The sequence below is a fragment of the Cygnus olor genome, chromosome 1 (assembly GCF_009769625.2).
Source record: "Cygnus olor isolate bCygOlo1 chromosome 1, bCygOlo1.pri.v2, whole genome shotgun sequence".
NCBI classification, from domain to species: Eukaryota; Metazoa; Chordata; class Aves; order Anseriformes; family Anatidae; genus Cygnus; species Cygnus olor.
In genome coordinates this window covers 56,243,999-56,266,587 of record NC_049169.1, presented here as the reverse complement: position 1 = coordinate 56,266,587, position 22,589 = coordinate 56,243,999, and the positions used below count along the sequence as shown (strand labels likewise).

The following is a 22,589-nucleotide window of genomic DNA, read 5'->3' as shown; positions in this document are numbered from 1 at the left end:
CCTTTTTATCTCGCACCGCCCCGGGCACACGGGAGGGGGGGGGGGGGGGAGCTCGGCGGGGCCGGGCCGGGCGGCGGCCGCTGGCGTCACGGCGGGGCCCGGCGGTCACGTGACGGGCGCAGTCAGCTGACCGCGGCGGCGATGGACTTTCTGCTGGGGAACCCCTTCAGCTCCCCCGTCGGGCAGCGCATCGGTGAGACCCGCGCGCGCGCGCCCCCGCGCCTCCCCGCGCGCGCTCCCGCGCCCGCGCGCCCTCCCCCCCCCCGCTCAACCCCACCCCGGGTGTGCAGCCCGCTCGCCCGCGGCAGGACCCCTCTCCTCCGGGAAGCGGCCGCCCCCGCCCCCCCGCGGGGTGTCGGCCTATGAGAGGGGAGCTCCGCTCTGACTGGCAGGTGCTCTGGGCCAATAGAGAGCGCGCATCGCGAGGAGGCGCCGCCGGCGGCCAATCGCGGCGCGCAGGGGTCTCGAGGTGGCGAGGCGAAGTTTCCTCGCTTAAAGGGGACGGGGAGCGGGGGTCCGAGCCACGCCCCCCTCCCCGCGGCGCCGAGCTCCCTGATTGGCTCGGGGCCATTCCCGCCTGCACCTCGCCGGGGGTCTTCGCTGGGAGGGGGGCTGCTGATTGGCTGGGCTCCAGCCGCAACGACCTATCAGCACCTGGGCGGGAAGACCCCGTGCCCTGCCCGGGGGGACGGGGCGGCGGCCATTACAGGCCTGGGGGCTACCCGAGGAGGGGGCTTGGGAGGGCTTGGCGCGGCCATCTTGTGGCACGGCTGGTGGGCGCTGTGTGCCTACTCCCACGGTGACCCCCAGGGGAGGCCGCCAGCCCTGAGCTTCCCACCACGGAGGTCTGAGAGAAAGAATAAGACCACAAACAGCTACACTGGTCTCAAAACAGAGATGCGGTTCTTAAAATGCTTACAATAAAGAATCTTCTCTTCCCATGTTGTATCATCTTAAATGCCTTCAGGTTGCGCTTGCAGTAATATTTTTGATGCTGCCTGTTCAATGTCTCCGTCCCATATAATGGCCGTTTGTACGTTTATGCAAATGCCCGCTCTTGCTTTCCGTCACTTGTGTAGACCTTTGTTCTGTTCCTCCATGAAGCCCCTGATTCATCGCGCTCGCATGGGTGAACAACATGCTGTAGATGGGGCGGGAAGGGAGCAGCCAGCAGCCGCTTTAGGAAATGCTTTTTTTTAAGTGCTGCCTATTTCAGAGGCTCTCACTGACCAAAGCGATACCAGGGAAGGTTTGCAGTAAGAAAAAGCTCTAAACTATCTGTAATGCCTCCCCAGATGACAGTCACATGTTTCATCACACTTTCCAGCAGAAGCATTCGCCGGCCCTTTCCAGAATGACTCTCTTTGATTCCTCCAGCCAGCGTATCAGATACGTTGTTATGTTTGGGTACAGGCAAACTGAAGTCATCTTTTGGTGTTGCGGGTTACTACATGCCCTGCAGATCTTCTGATCGGTATAGTAGTCAGATTGTGAGTGGTTTCCTCGCTAGGTTTTACTTCTCTTAAGGGATTTTCAAGCAACAAACCAACAGCAAAGAAGAGGAGGAAAGTATTTCAAGAGTGTTGTCAAACAGGAGTTTAGAGTCCTCTGTATCAGAGGTGTGATAGTAGAGAAATCTTAATGATTGGCGTTGATTGGGGTCATTGGAGTCCAATGGGGTGGAGGACTTCCAGCGTACGAGAAAGGAACTGAGGTGTGGAGGACTTAAAAGGGCTGGTGGCTGTAAATATGAATGTTTTCTCCTTTTGAACATTGCCTAACATGCCGGGGATACAGTTAAATGCTATCTTCTCTATTTAATTTGAGACGCGAACATGACTTACTAAAGTTGTTTAGTAGGTCTGTGGCAGCTGCATAGTGAACCTGTGAGTCTGGTCACCAAACCTACACAGTGCTGCTGCTGCAGGCTGTCTGCAGAAAGCTGATATGACATCATTGTAAATTACTTGGACAAAGTCATATGTGTCTGATACAGCTTATAAAGTCTAAAACAGGTTTAGATCAAGGCTATGGAATAAAAAAATAAAAATAAAAAAAGACTTCTGTGGCACATTGCAGTGATGTTTTCAAATTCCTTCATTAATGAGAATGTAGTAAATCCCATGTATTTTGCTGTCAGGGAAATGGATACTCAGATAATCTCAGTGATTATGAGTCAGTTGCAGAGGAGTAAGTTTACACCTTCTTACTCCCAATCTTGACATATAGTCATGGAATTTGCCTTTGCCTTATTTTCAGACCATAACGTCTCTTCCTAAGTAAGATGAATACAGACTTATTTAATTGAAATAAAGTATTTCTGACCAATGGAGAAAGTTTCAGAGTGCTGAAGCATTGTAGTTTGGATTTTACCCTTGAAAGGGTAACCCACTTGGCCTATATCTAGGAGCTAAAAGAAAAACGGAAATTAGGTAAATGGAGCTAAATAAAGAATGGAAAATCTAACTTCAAGGAGGTGCTCTAGTAGTAACAAGGCGGAGTGAGAGAATGGAGAGGAAACCACCAGTGCTCTCTCCTGAACCCTGAAGCCTAGAATAGCTAGTAATTATAGCAGTACTGAAAGGGACAGAGAGAGATTATTTCAGTGAGTGAAGGCCGGCAAGGGAGAGAAGTGAAGGTATAATACAGAGATGGAGAGGAGATTTTGCTGTTGGGGGGTGAGCTAAGCATGAGAACCAGGGAAAGCTGAGACTGGAAAGAGGGAGCAGGTGAAAGCACATGCCTGTGCTCATGGGTGAGGGAGAGGAGCAGATAAAACACAGTCTGCCAGAAAAATCCCCACAGCCATTCGGGTCCCACCTTGTGGATGTCCCTGCACCCTTCTGTGAGCAAGTTGTCTCCTCCATCTTTGGAGAAGTACAGCAGGGCTGACTGGTGGAATCCCACCTGAGCTGGAGCTAAAGTTTCATTGTGGAAAGTGAAAGCATGAGGCTTAGCAAGGCAACTGTGCCAGATGCTGATTTGGGCCAGGATGCTGAATTGGGCCTATCCGTTGTTACAAATTGAAGGGAGGTTGGGAGAAAGGACTGTTGCATTACTTTCTGCTGTCTTGTGCAACAAAATGCAGGTGCCCTCAAACACCTATTGAAATTGGTGAGAAAGTGCCTGATGCTTTGCCAAGGAATTTAAAGCCAGCGGGATGGAGTGCTGAAGGCATCCTGGTTAAGGGCCTGACTTGGAGCAGGGCACTGGTCTCTGACGAGCTGCAGTGGAGCATGCCAGAGGATATGGCCTTAAGTTGCACCAGGGGAAGTTTAGGTTGGACATAAGGAAAAATTTCTTCATCAAACGGGTTGAGAAGTATTGGAGCAGGCTGCCAAGGGAAGTGGTTGAGTCACCATCCCTGGAGGTCTTCAAAAATCGTGTAGTTGTACACCTTAAGGACATGGTTTAATGGTGGACTTGCCAGTGCTAGGTTAAAGCATGGATCTTAGAGGACTTTTCCAACCTGAATGATTCTGCGAAGGGTTTCTGAACACTGCTTGGCTGGCTATGGATGCTTCAGACCTTTGAAGGAGAACAAAGGGAGCTGGAGCCTGCTTAGTATCGCCCCCAGTAATGGCTGGGTGGGATTGCCAGCCCGGCAGTGGGCTCTCCCTGCCACGAGGGAAGAGGCAGGAGGCTTGTAAAGGAACAACGCCACGAACTTCATCCATGACACAAAGCAAGGTACAGCTCCGGTGTACCAGTTATGCCGAGTTCAGAATAGTTTCTTATCTCACGGCTACAGATAGCTTTTATGACTTAGTTACAGTCAGCAGGAGTGCATCAGATGCCGGGAAGAAAGAGCCATCGCTTTGCTTCGCTTTGACCCTGTACCACAGCCCTCAGCGGCTCTGGGTTGAGGTGAGCAATTAGCGAGGCAGCACGCTGGAAGCAGATGAACCCCGGTGCTGTCACACCCGGGAAGCCAGCCTGGCTGCCAAAACAACATGGCTTTGAGGCGGGCCCGTGGAGGGCCTCTTGCACTCTGCGTGGTCCACAGCCAGCTGGTGTCAGGCTTTTAAGAAGACAGCATTGATACACCGCCGATAACCTCCCCGCCAGGCATAACCTGCAGCAGGTCGGGATAAGCTCGCCACACGCAGAAGCTGCCTGATAAGCCTTGCCAGGCAGTGCTGGGCGGGCAGCCATTCCCTGCTTCCAGTCCTCGCTGTTTTTAGGGACTTGTCAGCGTCCCCAGGCTCAGATTTCGTGAGGAGCAGACGGCTCGTGTGTGAATTACAGCTCGTGAAACAGGGCCCGCTGTCCTGATCCTTCACATTGCTAATGAGTAGACTTTGTTTCCTTCCCTTCTGCAGGCTTTAGCAAAAGGGTAAAGTTCAGGATTTTCAGAGAAAACTCCAACATATACTAGGCTTGGGCAGTCCCTTAGTGCTTAGAAGCAAGGAGGATTTAGAGGGCATTAACTCCAGCCCTCCCAAGGCCAGATAGGCCAGGCCTTAATCTCTGCTGGTAAATTCAAGTGCTTTGTCCTTGGAAATGTCGTGTGGTCACGTTCCTGTTTTCCATATGCCCTAATTCTGCTCTTCTGCCTCCATATTTTCTGATTGCATGTCGCATTTACGGCAGCTGCTCTCCTGCAGCTTTTCACCGACCGCTGTCAGAAGGGAGGTGACGGTCGCGGGATCACAGCACCGCTGTGGGGTGGCTGTGGGGCTGTGTGTCACCTCTGAGGAATCCCCACTTTCCCGTACGGGCCGGCCAGGTGAGGGAGCACACACGGTTTGTTTGCATTCCTTTCTGGAAAGCAAACCTGCTCCCCAGCCTTGGCAGGAGGAGCGCATTTGGAAGGAAAAAGAGGGCAGGGGAGCAGGTTGCAGAGTAGCACCGAGCACAGGGAAGTGTGTTTGCAGTCTGTTCACACTCATATAGGGCAAAAAGGAGGATGAGAGGGGTTGGGGAGGTTTTTGAACAGTAAAGATTTGAAGGTTAAATTCTGTTTTAATTTCGTCCCTGGTTTCTTTTGTAGCTTGGAGCTTCCCAGCAGGCTCAACCGTGTTCCCAAGCTGTGTTTTTTCCTTCCACGTGCAGTGTTTTTCTTCAGGAGTGTGAAGGATGGATGTGGAATTCCTTTCGGTAGAGCAAAGACCATGCAATTGATTTGTGAGTTTCGTTGCCAGAGGCAACAAACAGTACACAGGAACTTTTGGGGAGGCTGGAGTTTAAACTGAGGTGCATCCTGAGCAGGAGGTGCCCCTCAGCATGCCAGAGGAGAGCGATAGCGAAGTGTGGCTTTGTGACCACATGCACCAAATCCATCAGAGTTCTGATCCCAGGTTTGCCCTGACAGAAAACATTTCCCCTGTGTATTGTATGGTACACCAGACAGTCACCCCTGTAGTCCATGTAGACCACCCTGAATACATTCTTCACCACATCACTCAATGTGATGCTACCTCATGTGCTTCAATGAGGAAGCTTATATCTGCAGAGGCCAGGATTCCTCTGTGGCGTGAGTGACAGAAAGTTCATCTGAATGACCAAAGTGAGAGAAGTTCACCTGAATCAAGAGGCCTTCAGGATATTACAGTGGTAGCCAGACCTACAGAAAGGTGGAAGACTCTCCTTGCCACTCTCCTTGCCTTGTTTGCCCTCTTCCATCTGGTTGTGGCCACAATGTAATCAACCTAATCACAGTGTAATCAGTAGGTTTTGCAGTCAACAGAAAAGGTGGCGTCTGCATTATGATAAGATTCATACAGGGCGCTTCATGCTGTGGTGTGCAATCTGTGGGAAGGACAAGTGTACAAGAGAGGCTGTGTTGCAGAGAGCTGTGAACAGCTTTCTGACTGATCCTCAGAAACATAACATCACAAAACATGATGGATGTGCTTACCTAGGCGGGAGTTAGAAATCTTTTTGCCATGTTTTGGCCCCCATCCCATTACCACTGCATGAGTGGGCACTTCGTTTCAGTCCCACAGAGGGATCGTTGGCTATTTGGGTCAGAAGCAGGAAGAGGCAGCTCTGCAGAGGAGGTTCCCTCTGAAGGGCTAGAGGACACACAGCAGCAAGGGTCAGCTCCAGATTGTGCGGGAACAGCAGTTTTGAAAATGGAGGCATTGGGTCTCCAGAAGAGCACCTGGTAGGTGCTGAACTGGTCTGGCTTCTTTTGTTTGTCTTGTTCCACTGCTGTCAGGAATTTTATAGGATGGGAGAGCTTGGAAAGATGGCTTTTCCCCGCTGCTTGCCTTCTGCTATATCTCAGTGTTTCCCTGCGGTCTGGAGAGTGCCTGGTCCTGCCCACCCCACTGGCGAGTTCTCTTTCCCCCCAGCTGCCGGTGGTGTCCCTAAAGGCATCAGTCAGCCCATGTGGCTGGGGCCAAGAGACAGCTGATTACAGGGTGGAGGCACTGGTGTTCTCTACTAATAGCTGCTTGTTGCCCAAGTCTCTGCCTTGAATAACATCAAGGCTGACTGAGGAATTCCTAATTAAAGAGGACACAGTCAAAGCTGAAACAATATTGCTTCGACTTCAGCCTGCAGTCCTCTTCTGCTCATATTCCCTAGAGGCCAGAAGTTCAGGGGAAAGAAGCAAATGTTAAACAAGAGAAGGTCCCATTTCGGTTGTTTATGTTTGCTTGTTTATTTTTGTAGAACCCATGTGAAAGCAAGGTGACCCATGTGAAACACCATATCAATGTGGTGATAGGCACTTTATGTATGTACGCAAAGGGACTGATTCATTTGTTTCATTAACCTGATGCAACTAAAAGCAACGCCGCTGACATTCGATCCATGGCAGTGTGAGCAGGCCAAACTCGTGGTTTCCTTTGCTGGCCGTGCAGCAGCAAAGCAAATAAGCCTCCATTTCTCCAGTTGTGGAGCTGAAGTCATGCATTTTCTGCTGAGGCCCTCCCACTTTGTGTGTACACACAAGGGATCATGCAGTGCATGTCTGTGAGTTCGTAGCATGCGTGGTGTGGGCAAAGCTGAGCGACTGCCTGTCCCAACACCAGCCAGCGATGTGCTTTGTGGTGGTGACACCTAGTGGGAAGCACTTGGTGGCTCAGACTTTGCAGCCTGATTCACCTGATTACATTTGATGGTGGAAGCCAGGGAGAAGGAGGCTGGGCTCTGGGGTGCAGTGACTGCTGAACAGCAGCCGTGAGAGTCCCAGGGTCACTCTTAGCATTGTCCTGTCTTGGTTTCTGTTTTCCAGAGAGAGCTACCGATGGATCCCTGCGGAACGAGGACTGGGCTCTCAACATGGAGATCTGTGACATCATTAACGAGACTGAAGAAGGGTAAGGGAGCTGGCAAGGGTTCTCCTCCAGCAGCAGGTCCCAGCACACTCCCTGTAACACTATAGGCTACAGTGGTAGCATGCAGTGGTGGAGGTAATAAGCGAGGCTGCCCAGCAGTCCCTTAGACGAGACTCTGCTGGGAGATCTAGGGACACAGCAAAGCTGTCAAGAGCAGCTGTTAGAGGGCTCCCTGTAATCTTTGTGAGCACAGGGAGCCATTCAAACAGGCCTTCAGCATCCCCAGAGAAACCTAGATCCAAGCCAGGCTGTCTCCCATCTCCCAAAGGCACATTTGCAATACTTTTACTTTGGTTTATTCCTCCTTCACATCCCCCTCTGTCCTCTGGGAATGTAGAAATCTCCAGAGCAGTGACTGTGGAGAGAGGAAAATCTCAGGCTGCTATTCAGTCCCCTGACAGTGCGAGTCCTGCTGGGGTTATGTTCTCAGCTATTTCCATATACAGTCACTAAGAAATGCGCAAAGTGGGTAGGAGAGCCCTTGTCTCCCTCTCCCTGGGGTGGGATGTTCAGAAATCTGCCAGCCATGTTAACTCTGTACCTGGGGATTTGCCAGTGAATTCAAGAGGGACTGCTCCCTCTCACAGTGGAGATGTCAAGAACAGCATGTAGAAAAAAGAAGGTGATACATAGAGTAGAAGATGTAGGTTTCACTCATGTCCCACCTCGCAGTGAAGCTGATAGAGGAGTAGCTAGCCCAATTTTCTGCTTCATAGTTGTATGTTAACAAAGTCAAATGTCTCTAGTTACAGATCTGTCACCCCTTGTTTTCCAGTCCTGCTATCCCCATGGTGCAGATATGCCTGTCTCTGCTAACAGTTCTCAGTCCTGAGCTGTCACCACTTAGTATTTCAGTTCTGGGTTGCTGCTAACACAGCTGTACCCTCCTGGCGTGGAGGTCTCTCCCATTCTCCTGCTAATACCCATCCATTGCAGCCTTGCTGCCCCCTGGTCCGATCCATTCCTGCCCTCCTCATTACCTCAGTGTTTCCATCTCACTCTTGCTCTGCAGCACTGCTGCTCTTCCAGCCCAGTCTCTTTTCCCGTGATCTGCTGGAGCATGTTAGTCCATTCATGCCCTCTCTCAGAACCACAGTGGGCTTAGACCACAGTATTTCTCCCCTCTGAGAGGGGTTAAGGAGGCCCTGCTATGCTGCTTCTCTCTTGTCTACCTGCAGTATATGCAAGATTTTGCCACTGCATCTCCCCTGCTTCTTTTTAGCTTCCTTTCCCTTTCCTCCAGGGAGATTTTGTTTAACAAGCTTCTCTCTAAACATAACAGGAGTTGTTTCATCTCTCTCTCTCTCTCTCTCTTCTTCCTGTTTCTAACCCATGCCAAGTTTTTTGTGTTCCTTTCTTGGCATCTCTGCTAAGGGATTTTGCTCTATCCCCAAACAGCACATTTCTATTTTTGTATTTACTCTCCCCTCTGTTTTGTCTATATACCTTGGATTGTTGCAGACAATAACACAAAAGCCTCCAGTTTCAGCAACAGCACTCACCAGCAGGACCCCGCTCCTGTTGTAGTACCACAGGCAGAAGCTGCTTTACCAGTCATTGCTTCAGGCCACACTGAAAACGTGGTGGGGGAATGGTCACCACTGAGTATGAGATTCTAGATGCCAGTGGCTGTTTTACTTTGCCTCTTTCTCCCTAGGTGAGTCTCAACCTTCTGATGATCTTTCTCCATCTGATTTCTCCTGCAGACCCAAAGATGCCTTCCGAGCCATAAAGAAGAGAATTGTAGGGAATAAGAATTTCCATGAAGTTATGCTGGCTTTGACGGTGAGTGATCAGGTCTCTTTCTCAGCTCTGTGATATCCTGCTGTAAAGCTGAGTCCTTGACTGCAAAGACATGGGTACCCAAAGGCAACAAAGGTAACACATGCAGGCAGGGAAGGCTGTAGCTAATGCTTCTTTGCCTTCAAAGGTCTTGGAGACATGCGTCAAAAACTGTGGCCATCGCTTCCATGTCCTTGTGGCCAGCCAGGACTTTGTGGAAAGCGTCCTGGTGAGAACAATCCTGCCGAAGAACAATCCACCTGCCATAGTGCACGACAAGGTGCTGACCCTCATCCAGGTGAGCCAAGAAGAGCGAGCATCTGCACCAGTTCAGAGAGTGTTTGCCTTTAGGCGTTTGTGCACTGTCAAATGACGATGGGCTGCACTGTCTCCTTTTCCCCAGTCCTGGGCGGATGCTTTCCGCAGCTCACCGGACTTGACTGGTGTCGTGGCTGTCTATGAAGACCTTAGACGGAAAGGCCTGGAGTTCCCCATGACCGATCTGGACATGCTGTCACCCATCCACACACCACGGAGGGTATGGGAGCATTGCTGAGGAGAAGGAAGCTGGGCTGCTACTGTTCTGGAGCTCTGAGGGCACTGCAGCAGCTTTAGGGCGCATTTAGAGGAAATGAGGAGGGAGAAGCTGCAGAAAAGCCTCTTTGCAAGGCTATGGTGGCTACAGCTACAGGGCAAGATATGTGGGGGAGGTAAGGCAGAGAAGCTGGAAGAGCTGTTGAAAGCAGATGGGGAGTTGACGTCAATGTTTCTTTCATAATTGCACTACCCTGTCAGCTGGGAGTGTCTAACATCTTCTTTCTGCCACTTTTCCCACCTCTGTCCACAGACTGTGTACAACTCCAACTCTCAGTCCGGACAGAACTCACCTGTGGTCAACTCCCCGCAGCAGATAGAGTCCATCCTCCAACCTGTCACCCTGCCCGCTGGGAGAGAGACATCCAGCGAGGCGCCCATCACACCCACACCAGAGCAGGTGAGTTGGACACAGATCCTGTGGTGCTGCTGACCGTGCCTCCACCTCGGGGCTGTTTCACAAATGCTCTCCTGGGACTGCTGCCCTGGTCCTTCCCCAGCCTCTGTCCTTAAGGAGTTGTTCTAAAACGTCATCCCTCCAGGGCTCACCAGAGCTCCTTTGTGGTCATAGTGATGAGCTGGGATACCACACAGAGTGGTTTTACTTTCCTAAGACAGGGCTGCCAGCAGGTGTAGGGAGGATCTTCTGGCTGCAGGGAAGAGGGGAACTGAGACACACAGGCTTTGAGCGAGGTCTTTGCAGAGCAGTGCAGTGCAGTGTAAGCTTGCTCAGTGCGTGCCTCCTTATCGTCTTTGTTTATCTTGCCTCACTGCTGACTTTATGTAAATCAACCCTATCTAGTTATGCGGCTTGCAAAGGCCAGGGCTTTCTCAGTTGTTTCCCCATCCTGTTTTCTCCTTCCTCACCCTGACTTCATATGACAGCAGTTTCAGCACTAATCCTCCAGCTGTTGGTAGGTTGCGTCCCCTCACAGAACAGAGGCTAGAAGCTGCTGTCAAGGGGCTCATTAGTAGCCTCTGAAACCAGAGAGAAAAAGCTTCAACTGCACACTTAGCCCAGCCTCACCTTTTGAATGGAAATTCATTTTTTCCCCTCTTCTGCTGCTTCAGAAATGAAACGATTTGAGTGGCTGCCACACAGGAGCCGCTAGCTGGGGAAAGATTGAATTAACAGCATCCTGTGATGGCTGTTGAAATTCGAGGTTAGGCATAGTGGCAGAGGTCCCCGGTGAGAGCCTGGCATCTTTTACCAGCAAATGAATTTGATGGTGAGTAATGGGGCTTCCTTCTGCTGGGAGCTCCCAGGAGCCAAACTAAGCAGTGACAAATGAGTTCTCCAGTGGCCGTTCCCTCTGGCTCTGTGAACACGCACATGCTGTGTGCTGCCATTCAGAGCTACCTTATCTATCCCCCTAGCCTTTTAGGCTGAGCTGTTACGCTTCCCCTCCCTTCTGCAGATCGGGAAGCTGCGCAGCGAGCTGGAAGTGGTGAACGGGAACGTGAAGGTCATGTCGGAGATGCTGACAGAGTTGGTGCCGTCCCAGGCTGAGACTTCCGACCTGGAGCTGCTGCAAGTAAGGAACAGAAGGCAGTGCTGGTGGGCAGAGGGCTGGCACATGGAGCTCAATTTAGGAATGACTTCATACACATGACAGGCATGGGGAACAACTGAAGTGGACAGTTTAGTGTGGGACTTATCGGGGTGTGAAGGGATAAGGGAGACACAGGGGAGGTGGAGTTTAAATGGCCAAGGGAAGTTGCACTGTTGAGGTTGGAGTTGTCTCACATAAGGACCTGTAATCCCTGAGGGCCTTTATTTCTGAATGATATGTTAAACTAGGGGCATGCAATTGTTGTGAGGAGAGAGCAAACCAAAAACCGTAAAGCTCATATTCAGTTTAAATCTCATATCAGTGTCTGTTCCCTCTCTACACTTGCTGATAGGCTCCCATAGGCTCTCGGGTCTGTCTGTCCCAGTCACACTTCCAAATCTGCGAGTGCTCAGCCTTAGTTTGACCTTTGTGGTAACTTTCCCTTGCTGTGAGCAGGAGCTGAATCGTACATGCAGAGCCATGCAACAGCGTGTGTTGGAACTGATTCCCCGTGTCCTCCATGAGCAGCTCACCGAGGAGCTACTCCTCATCAATGACAACCTCAACAACGTGTTTCTACGCCATGAAAGGTACCTGTCTCCCTTCTCTGCCCTGCTCTTCCCCGAGAGTTGACTGCCCTTTGGTTGCCTTCTATTCCACCCTTTTGATCTGCCCATGAATGTAATGCTTAAGGTGTCAGCCTGTACCACCCATCTTTGAAAAAAGAGCCAATTCTTACCTCTTTCTGACTTATTCCTGCCCCTTCTAAGATACCGTATTGTTGGTGGGATGTAAACCCAAACCAGAAGAAGGAAGGAACTGCGTGGAAAGAGACGGTTTTCTAGCTCTGAGGCAGACAGGCACAGAAAGGACTTAACCAGGTGGAATTTGCATCTTCTTTTGTCCTCCATTTCACCAAACTCATCTCTTTTGCTAGAGTGAAGTCTGGAAAATTTGGTCCCTTGAGTCTGTCTGAAGGAGAGCTAGGTTTGAACAATTTTGATTAGAATTAGCTTTGGAGTATCACAAGAAGCTTCCTCAAACCACACCTTTGGAGACATGAACTCTGTGGGCTCCATTGTGGTGTCTTCTGTCTAGGGGGGAGAATTGGGCCCTGAACCATGCTCCCCCTTTCCAAGTATGTAGGAAGAGGCAAACTATGCCAGGCCTTACTGAGAAATCTGTTGGGTTGAGGGTGAACAAGCACACACTACTGTAATTCATCCTGTCACGTCCTGTCATCTTTCTTGCAGGTTTGAGCGTCTTCGGACAGGACAGCCTGTTAAGGTAACTCAGAGCTATTGCCTTCTGTACAGCTCAGTTTGCATCCTGCAGCACCTGCTGTGTCCTGCTGAGTTGGAAAGGGATCCAGTCTGCCCCACGTGAAAGCTGTAGGCTTTGTTCTTCCTGCTCAGCTGCACCAGACCACACTGGTGTGCAGGACAGTCCAGTTCCCAGTGCTAGCCTCTCCCTCCCTGGCAGTGGGCCCCTTCCCCTCACCCAAAGAATAAGGACAGACCAGTAATAGACGTGTTTTCTGGGTGCTGAGCATTGAGGGGACCAGTTTCCAAAGGAACCTCCCTGTGTCATCACTGCCCTGTTGTCTGAGCAGCACCCAACCTACGGACATCCAGCAGAGCTGGGAGGCTGACTGCCAAGGCGCGTTCTGCCCTGGGACACTATTCCCAGCCAGTTCTCCCATCACTGCCCCCGTTCTCCCAAGATGATATCTTTTGATGGGTACAGAAGGGCTTTCCTCTCCAGTGTTAATGAGCTAGAACTAGGGGGTCAAGGTATCCAAACATAACAAACTCTTCACCATCTTCCATTTTTTCTCCAAAGGCACCAACTGAGGCACAGAACAGCTTGATTGACCTGGGACCCAGTACTCCCTCTGCAGCGAGACAACCTGAAGTCACCAACAACCTCTCCTCCCAGCTGGCTGGAATGAGTATGTTGCCATGTAGTACTCCCCTCAGTCCCTCTCCCGTGCTGCTCTGAGAATCCTTTAATACCCTTGAATCACCTTCTAAAATGAATTAGCTATGTTTATAAAGTAACCTAGAGAAACAGGGTATATCATCAACTAATAAACTCATGAAGAAACCTATGTATGTGCCAAGGGACACAAGCATATGTCTCAGCATCCACACCTCAGGTTGTGCAGGAGATGGACATGACTTAAGGAGGACCTCAGCATTAGGCTGTGGCTAAGGACTGGGCTTTCCAGCAGGGAAAGGGAGAAGGATGCTCCCGCTCCTATCCCTAGCAGCAGTGCAGTTGCCTCTTGCTTTGTGGTGTCCGGGAGGAAAAAAGCTGCTGAGCTGTACTGCAAAGGCAGCCATGAGCATCTTGGGCTCAGGACCCAAGTCTTGACAGGTTGTCAAAAAGCCTGGTATGTCCTGATGGCCTTCAGGACGTACCAACAGCCTACACAGTGGTGCCTGAAGCTCTCTCACTGGCTCTGAGCACATTCAGTAGAGCTTGGGTGCAGCTACAGAAAATCAGGAAGACTGTATTTACAAACAAGCCAGTGGAGATATTTCTCAAGCCAGGGTTTTTCAGGTGACACTGAAGTGATGAAAATCCACTTGTCTGTCTCAGAGGTGCTTGCCCAGAAGCACAGGTTATTCTCTTCCACAGGTTATGGAGCAATTCCCTGTGTTGTCTTAAATGGTAAGGAACATCTGGCCTTCAGAATCAGCGCAGTAAATCGATGCCGCTGTTGCCAGACTGAGCTAAAAATATCCTGCTGAGCAGGTGAAGAAGAAACTGAGTCTGTCACTTCACTCACAACACTGAACGCATGCATACGCTGTTCTGCTGCCGAGGGGCAGGATTGATGAGTGGGCCTAGAGCAGTTCAGCCTGCTCAGATGCTGGCGTTCCACTTAGTACTCCAAGCACATGGCCCGCCATTCACTGCTGCGTCCTGCCTGCTCACCCTCCTCTGTCTCCCACAGACCTGGGCTCAAGCAGCGTGAGTGCAGGGCTGCACTCCCTCAACACCTCCGGCAAGCTGGAAGAAGAGTTCGACATGTTTGCCATGACCCGGGGCAGCTCGCTGGCTGAGCAGCGCAGAGAGTGAGTGTAGCACCCCTTCTGTTCTTGCCTTCTTGTAAGTGGGGAGCGTGCAGGGGAACGGGGGCTGTGAATTCAGCTAGCAGCAGTTCCTGGGAGGCAGTCGGATGTGACAGAAATGCACTCTCCCCTTCACAGTGTCCTGGGCACATGGAAAAGGAAGTGGTCTCTGTGTGTACATGTCCCTGACCGCTGCATGGGGGGCTGCGTGTGCTGGGATGCTCAGTGTCAGGAGACGAAGGTGTGGAGTGGGACTGGCTGAGTTTTCTTGTCTCTCTGTGAACTCAGGAGTTGCTCTGTGCCCTGACTGGGGAGGTGTTGAACTTGGTTATCACTGAATATCGGTGGAGCCTAGGGGACAGACTATTTAACTGGAGTGCAGGAAAAACACGATCCACTGTGGCTTGCAAGACAAGGCACTGCTCTGTGCCTCAGTTTCCCTGTTGGTAAATGGGACTGATGTTTGAGACCTCCTTATGGAAAGCAGTAAGAGTTGGGTCTTGTCCCGTCTGGACTGAAGAGGTCTTTGCTCTTCTGCAAAGAGTGGATTCCTGAGTCCTTGTTCTGGGAGGAGCCAACAAGACAGGATCCTTCTGGCTCACTGGATCTGTTTCGCCTGTCAGAATCACCCGCTGTTCTCCACAGGTTACCAAGCAGTAGCGTCCACAGGCACAGGGCTCCCTCCAGCCCTCCAAGACTTGTGCTCTTTATTTCCACTCCTGGAGTGCCTTCCTCTGCAGTTGTACAGTGGCAAATTAAGACCTCATCAGGATGTCTCCTTTTATTCCCTTGTCTCAGGCTGCTTCTAGCAATCCATGGGCAGCACACAGCTTGATTTATTCCTGGTCATCATGTCCAAACACTGAGCTCCTCAAGCCGATTACCCTGCTCTGTCTCCACAAGCCTGGCTGGCCTTGCACCTCCCTCACCACACTGCTGGGCTAGGAGCACGTCAGCGTGTTGGGAAGCCGTGCTTATACACACAGGCAGCTCTTTTGGGCTCAGCCTGTTTGCTGAACGTGACTCCCACCACTTGCAGCTCTGAACCACTTCACTCAGGGCTGGGAACCCCTGGGTAGAGGATTGCGTGCAGGGTGCTCGCAGCACACGGTGGAGTGTGCTGCCTCAGGGTAGAGGCATTCCAGGGCAGAAACACTGGTGCCAACAGCCTCCAGTTTGGGGCTGAAATCTGAGCTTCTGGTATGTGCTCGGTGCTGGTGGCAGAGGGAGAGCTGGGCAGGGGTGGAATCGTATCCTCCCCGGCATGGTGCAATCCTTAACACACTGAGACTTGTGATCTTTGCTGTAATGAGGCGTCTTCTATTTATTCCTCTCTGCCTTCCATCTGCCCACATTTGCACCCGTGCCAGGTAGCCTCTTCTCTCACTGGCTCAGGTTTCCCATTTCACTCACCAGCCTCTGCTGTCAGCGTCTCCCTCCCTCCGAACCGAGCCATTTCCCTGCTGCTCCCGGACAAGACGTTCTTGCAGCTGGGGTCTGTTCCTGACTCCCCGTGCTTCATGAGCATCTCTGCGAAGCAGTGCTTGAAACACCTCAAGCCTTTTCTGCCGTTCTTCCTCATCAGTGGCATGATAGCAGCGTTGTACTTCATCCTTGATGCCATCGTCCACAGCGGCCCCTTCACTGATGAGCACTTTTTCGAGAAGTTTGAGCGTCGCTGGCCCAAGCCCCTGGCCCTCAACAAGAACGGATCCACGTGATGGTCTGCTACAGCTGCAAGGAGGGGCCTGGGAGCAGCTGGAGGGCAGACCTGCAGAGAGCTTCTGGGATAGGCTTCGTTCTCCCGGCTTGGATGGACTTTTTGTTCCAGCCTGCATGGATCAGATGGTGACGTGTGGCATTAGTGTGTGTGGTAGCTGCTTAGCGGGGACACAGAAATGAATGGAATAAGGGAGATGCGGGGTGGGACATGTCTGTGTGTGGAAAGAAGTTGCTGTAACGAGGCATTTGGAGACCCTGAAGCAACACCAGGATATTCTGATCATCCAGCCTAACCTCCTACGTGGCATAAGTCTGTGAGTCTTTGCCACCATCAGTTCTTGAGTGGTCTTGGTTAAAGATGTGGTTTTGAGCTGTGCCTGTGAAGGTATATGGGTACACAGGGGCTTCCTTGCTCAAATCTTTTCTGTAGCAACTGTAACCTGCTGGTCAGTCTGTGTTAGTCACCTCTGTTCCATAGTTAACCCCAGAGAAGATGAGTGGCATGTTCAATGCACCTAGCTCTGTAAGACTGTGTTTTAGTCTGTTGGATGGTTGTTTTCAGACGAAGCCTTGTCATCTTCTTGTTGTATGCCTGGGCTATCCTCTGGTATCCCACAGTGATGTTGCAGTGAGCAGTTTGTTTTGTTTTGTGTGGGCCACATTCGTCTTTAGTAGGGTTTTTTTGCATACCTTTCTAGAAGCTCTTGGTAGCAGAGTGACAAGAGATGAAATGTTATGTAGTCAGCAACCCTGAGTATATATTTAGGAGTTCCTGCTCTCCACTCTCAGGCTTTTTATCAACCTGTCTATCATCTAACTTTGTGCTTTCAGGGTAAAGTACGAAGATCCCCAAGCCTCCAAAGGACTCGCTGGTGCCCTGGACGCCCGACAGCAGAACACGGGAGCAGTAAGTGGCCGCAGAGCCTTTAGTACATCCCCAGGAGTGGTTGTGTCCTCCTTGCTCAGCAACGCAATAAATGTGCAGTCTGTTTGGAAAAAAGTCAAGCATTTAACATGACTGATGATAACTCCTCACCTCCACCAACCTGCATTCACCCCCTGGGCTCTCTACCTCATGTTTTAAACCCCGGAGGTGGGGAACTGTGGAAAGTCCGGACTTGACTCAGTCGGTAACAGGATAGCCTCCTTACATCTGCAAGGAAATTTCCACTTGGAAATATATGTTTTATTCCACTTCAGCAGGTCTCCAAGTCCGTTTGCCTCCTCTCTGCAATCAGAGACGTGGGCCACCAGTAACAGCGTGTTCTTTCCGCCACCCTAAACCCACTGCCTCCCCTCTCCCCCACCCTCAGCAAGAGCAGTGTTCAGTGCAGACTCTCTCTCGACCAGGGGGAGTTTGGTGCCTCCAGTGATGGAGCCCAGCTGACTAACTGGATGGTGCGGCAAGGAATGGTGAGACTGTGGGGCGCCAGCAGGGAGAAAGGAGGCTGGGGCTGCTGAACTAGAGGTGCCACTGGCACGGCACATGAGGATGCACAGCAGACATCAGGAGACTGCAAACTGACATGGCACAGCCCTGCCCTGGAGACCAGGGTTGGGAAGGAAGCAGGCGGAGTGTCAGTCTTCCCTCAAGCATACATAATTGTAGGGAAAAATCCCAGGAGCTTGGAGGCCAAAAGAGCATGTGCTGCTCTTTGAGCTGAGGGATGCCCTGTTACGGGCTGGGTGTCCCAGGAGCAAGGGCACTAACGAGGGTAATAAAGGGAAGTCTGCCGCCATTCATTCCCTCTGCAGCCTCTCCTGCCCAGCATGAGCTGCCCCATTTGGAATAAAACTTATTTTGGCTTTTATCCTGTTGGAGGACTTCTCTTGTAGCTAAAGAGTTCAAGCCTCCGAGCTGTTGAATTTTGTCTTTCGGCAGCAGGAATTCCTGCATTGCACCACTTCAGGCATGCTGAGGTTTTGACACAGCCAGGTCTGAAGTTTGCTAGCCTGCCTTCCTAAACTGGACACTGCCCAGGCTGATGTCTGCTCTCGGAAGTTTCCCCACAAGCTGTCCAGCTGGCTTGAACGCACTTCTACTCCAAAGAGTTCCTCTCTGGGTAGACAAAGCCACGTTGCTTTGAAACTTCCTCAATATTACGCATCCTCTTCCATCCCTGCTCACCCCTCTGCCAGCTGTGGTAACTCTCTGAACATACTACCTGGTTTGGGGAAGTCTGCCTGTCCTTGGTGAGAAGGGGTTGCTCTTCTTCTTGGTCTCACTGTTTTCTGAGAGCTATAGGTACCAGGAGACTATTAAAAAGTTCCTACAGATACCCTCTGGCACTGCTGCTTGTGAAGCCTCTAGCAAGGGCTCAGCTTTGCTTAGCTTTGTTCAGGAGCTTGTGACTGGAGAAAAGGATCCGGGGTTTTGAATTGGTCTTGGCTTCCTTCAAGGATATCTCTGTCCATTAGAAAGTTGTCTCTGCTGCTTAAATTATCCAGGGATGTAAAGTCTTCTGTGCTAGCTTCTTCCCTACTGGAAGTCAAACTTAATTTAACTGCGGAGGACTTTGTCTTTGATGGATCCATTTCTATAGTTTGGTGTGATGCCAGATTCTGCTGTGCTTCGTGATCTTACCAGGGAATCAGTTCTTGCCAGGTGCCTTTTCCCCTCAGTGTGGTACCAGTCCTGGCACATTCATTATCTTCAGCACCACAGTGCTGATATCAAATCACTGATATCAAAGCTGATATCAGACCATCACTGTTTCGTGGAAGGGAGGCGGTGTGGAGAAAAGCAAGTCTCTTGTTCTCTGGCTGCCTAACACAAGCAACCAGCTTCCACCTAGTGGGTTCTTACCGGAATGGAAAGCCTCATCCTGTACTAATACCACAAAGCCAAGTACCAAACCCCAGATGCTTTTAATGGCATGCATCCTGGAAGCTATGCGTGCCTGGGTGTGTATGGGGCAGAGGAAGCAGGTGAGCCATGGGTAGCTGGGAGAGCTTTGCAGCTGCAAGTCACCTTTGGAAGGGCCTGAACTGACAGAACGGTGGGGCAAGAGGGTTAGATTTTGAGTTGGGCTTTCCTTTTGCAGAGTGGGTTTTAAGAACATCCTCGCTTCTCTTGGCCTCATTCCTCTTTTTCCTTCTGTCCCAGGTGCCGATTCCCCCAGCCAATTTCATGGAAGACATCGAAAAGTGGCTCTCCACTGACGTGGTAAGTGAGGGGCTGCTTTCGTGGAGGCAGCAGTCCTGTCAGAGCTGTCTGTGGGGTTGGATCTTAGGCAGTCACAACAGCACCGGCACTGCTAATGTGTGGCACAGGCTGCTTGGAGGGAGCAGGGGAGGAAAAGTCAAGGGCACAGGGCCTGGGATACTTATCAGTATAAAAAGCCTTCTGGGAGGCACAGCTAATGAGCTGGGGCTCAGGACCACTTAAACATGTCTGTACTGCTGAAGAGGGGAAGCACTATCTTATTTCCCTCCATGCAGACAGAGAATCACACCTGTGGAGGTACTTTTGCCTACCTCACCTCTAACCTTGCCCTTCTTCTTCCCTAGGGGGAGTCCGAGGATGCAAAAGGTGTCACCAGTGAAGGTAAGAGTCACCAGCCAACCCCCTTCTGCAGCTGGCAGCACGTTGGCTTTTCCACAAACCTCTCTCCTTGCTGACGCTCTGCTCTTGTCCCAGAGTTTGACAAGTTTCTGGAAGAGCGAGCAAAAGTTGCGGACCGACTCCCCAATTTGTCCAGCTCTTCAGCAGGCACGTCTGTCTCCCCTCCTGCTGCCAGCCATCATCGGAAGCAAGCGAAGGAAGATGATGCTATGTTTGCCTTGTGAATGCTACTGACTGGTGTGCTGTGGAGCAAGAGGCTGTGTGTGCTGTTTCGCTCGCCTCTGACCAGGGGCCAGCAGGGGAAGGACTCTGTCCCCTTCCTCCACTCTTCCTGTTTTCTCTTTGAGTTGTTTTTATTTTAAAGCTGCTTTCAGATTCCAGATAACCATTGTTGTGTTTAGGGATGTCGCACTATAGGCTTGTGAAGGGGGTTTTCAAAGCTGCTTGAGAACGTGGAAGGTGTGGGCTTTTGGTTTTGGTACGAGGTGGGCAAAGCAGAAGCAGTTCCCCATCCTCCTCTCCAGGGAGGCAGTCAGAGATCTTGCCCAGGAAACACGAGAGGCTGCAGCCTGCTGCTGAAATCGTGCCTGCCTGCTTCTTTCCTAGCCCTCGCAACAGAGTGGGTCCCCGGCCTGCTGCCTGCCACTGTTAGACTGGAAAGCAGCAAGGGTATGTGACATTACAGGTGGCAGAGCAAAAACACTAATGGTAGCGGGGCCCTCTTGCTCTAGCGTCTCTTGCACAAGTGCTTGTGGTATGCAACACCTTCCCACTCACAACCCTTCCTCTTCTCCCCCATCAGTTTATCCAGAGCCCTACCCAAGCCCCCACGTTTCCGTTGCACGGCAGCCAGCTGCCAAAGCCCTTGGCTGCACGCAGGGCTCAAGCTGCGAGTGGTACCCAGTCTGCGGGCCAAAGGGGCTGTCTGCCCTGGGGTGGGGTGTGCCTTCAGCAAACTCTCTGCAGTTAATTTAATTCTCCCCTTATTATCCTTTCCTCCCCTCTTTCCCTGATACGATCCCGCCTCCCTCTTGCTGCTTCCGCTGATGCCTTCCACCGTGTCCTGCTGTGGTGTGGGGAGGATCTCGGAGCCTCTGAGCAGACAGTGCTAGCGACTCCCCGTGTGCTGGGGGCAGAGAGCTGTTCTCCCTAAAGCTGGAGGCTTTAGGCACTGTTACACCACTGAGAATGTGCCGTTGCTGGGGTAGCTTGTTCAGCCGGTGAGCGCAGAGGCGAAGCAAGACTCATCCGACACCAAAAAGCAGCTTTGCAGCAGCCGGGAGCTCCTTTGCACATGGGGAGCAAAACCCTCCCGAGCAAACCGCACACGCTGCCTAATCCTACGGGGCGGCCAGGGAGGAGGGTGCCGAGCCTGGGGCTCCTGCTCGTGGGATTTCTTGTTGAATGTGGGAGAGTTGCCTTTTTTATTGCACATTAAAGGAGCAAACTCTTGAGCCTCCACTGAAGAAATGCCTGTACTGTCTTTGCCAGCGTGGGGAGGGGAAGACCCTGGGGGGGGAGAAGAGGGGTGCGACCATGCGGCCACATTTGCTCTCTGCAGGAAGATGAGGGCAGGGTGGTGCTGGGAGGAGGCAAGGCGTGGGGGCCAAGCGAAGGCAGGTGCTATCTGCTTTAGCATGGTCTCCTGGGGAGGTGGCTCCAGCCCATCTCAAAATAGCAAGAGGGCGAGCTACCTCCTCTGCTTTCCCCCTCTGCCTCGTGACCAGACCCAAATACACCTCACAGTCCATAAATCACTTAAAGACGTGCAAGAAACAGTTGCTGTGAAAGGGCTCCCTGGTGTCCTCAGCTGTCCCTGTGCCACCTCCCAGTGTCCGACTGGGTGGGAGCTTGGAAAAACAAATCACCACTTCCAGCTCCCGCGCACTCCCACGTTGACCTCACCCGCACAGCTCTGCTTCTGGCCTTTGCCGTCGTCCTTGCAGCAAGCCCAGAGCCGAGCTCAGCTGCACGGGGAAGATCACCTCATGATCCACGGGATCCACCTCGCTGCCCCTGGCATGCCCCGAGCCCACCCCAGGGCGAGGACCCTTCACCCTCACCCTGTTTTCTCCCTCCGGAGCGCGGGGGAATTGGCTTACTGCTATTTCTGTCGGGGGGCGGACAGGTGGGAGTGCGGCTTGGTGGCTGCCAAGCTGACTGGGTTTGACGTGATGGTGGCCAACAGGTGAAAATTCGGAGTGTCGCTTGTGGCCAGTGTGTCTCCTCCCCACCTCCTCACCACTGAGGCAAAGACTTGTCCCGGAGGGTATCTGTGGCTTTTCTTCAACTGAATAACAAGAGAAAACGGGGGTGAAAGGAGGGAAATCTTTCCGTGCCCACATTAATATTTCCATACTTGTTACAGATTATACCAGTAGTACCTTAAATAATTCTGCAAGGTTCCTTTTGAGGAGAAACTTGAAGAAACACCTGTCAGGTGCAAGTACAGATCACGCGTTTTGCATTGGCAAAGACTGCTTTATGCAAAACGAAAATGACAGCATCATAAAGAATTCTTTGAAATATGTTTCCCCTTTTCTAAACTCTTTCCTAGCGTTGCTGTTCTCAAAAATAATGCTCGTTCCTGCCCACCAGATGGCTGTCGTCCCCTGCCCGCTCTCAGCCTGAGCTCTGCAAACTGCAGAGGAAACCCTATGGCTTTGCAGTGACCTGCTCAGCAGGCTGTGCACACAGGAAACCAAACAAGCCCAAGTTTTGCCTTATTCTAGGTATTATACTGCAGCCCTTCTGGCACGGACGCACCGGTGGCAGCCCCGAACAGGAACACGGACGCTTGCACCGTGCTGAAGCATCCGTTAATAACCATGCTGGGAACGGGATCCTGGCCTGCACGGGTCTTTTGCATGACCCTGGGTGGTTGTTTCTGTGTAAGCTGAAGGAAGGAAGGCATAACTTCCTTGCTCCGGATCAGATCTGCTCCATATCACTGAAAGTTAAGCACGTATTAAAAGTTCATGAGAATGTCCGTGATGTTAGGGCC

General features: G+C 51.6%; 1 protein-coding gene across 3 annotated transcripts; it reads left to right on the top strand.

Annotated features, from left to right (window-relative positions):
• Positions 1–54: 54 nt before the first annotated feature.
• TOM1 (target of myb1 membrane trafficking protein) lies at positions 55–21,046 on the top strand. 3 transcript variants are annotated; one of them, XM_040544922.1, is made up of 16 exons: positions 71–193; positions 7,187–7,271; positions 8,996–9,074; positions 9,220–9,369; positions 9,475–9,609; positions 9,919–10,065; positions 11,084–11,200; positions 11,675–11,808; positions 12,472–12,505; positions 13,061–13,169; positions 14,181–14,301; positions 16,852–16,927; positions 17,371–17,433; positions 19,127–19,186; positions 19,531–19,567; positions 19,661–21,046. In XM_040544922.1, exons 1-16 carry the CDS (start codon positions 142–144, stop codon positions 19,807–19,809), a joined length of 1,548 nt encoding a protein of 515 aa, XP_040400856.1. In that variant the 5' UTR covers positions 71–141; the 3' UTR covers positions 19,810–21,046. The 3 variants fall into 3 exon arrangements, with proteins under 3 accessions (XP_040400857.1, XP_040400856.1, XP_040400858.1); XM_040544923.1 differs by lacking the exon at positions 17,371–17,433 and having other exon boundaries at positions 55–193; XM_040544924.1 differs by lacking the exons at positions 16,852–16,927; positions 17,371–17,433 and having other exon boundaries at positions 113–193.
• The last annotated feature ends 1,543 nt before the right edge of the window (positions 21,047–22,589 follow it).

What these genes read in the sequence shown, in the direction of transcription:
- TOM1 (XM_040544922.1), top strand. Translation starts at nt 142, where the DNA reads ATGGACTTTCTGCTGGGGAACCCCTTCAGCTCCCCCGTCGGGCAGCGC. An exon ending in CCCCGTCGGGCAGCGCATCG is followed by an intron (nt 194 to 7,186) that starts GTGAGACCCGCG and finishes TCTGTTTTCCAG; the next exon opens with AGAGAGCTACCGATGGATCC. An exon ending in AGGTGCTGACCCTCATCCAG is followed by an intron (nt 9,370 to 9,474) that starts GTGAGCCAAGAA and finishes CCTTTTCCCCAG; the next exon opens with TCCTGGGCGGATGCTTTCCG.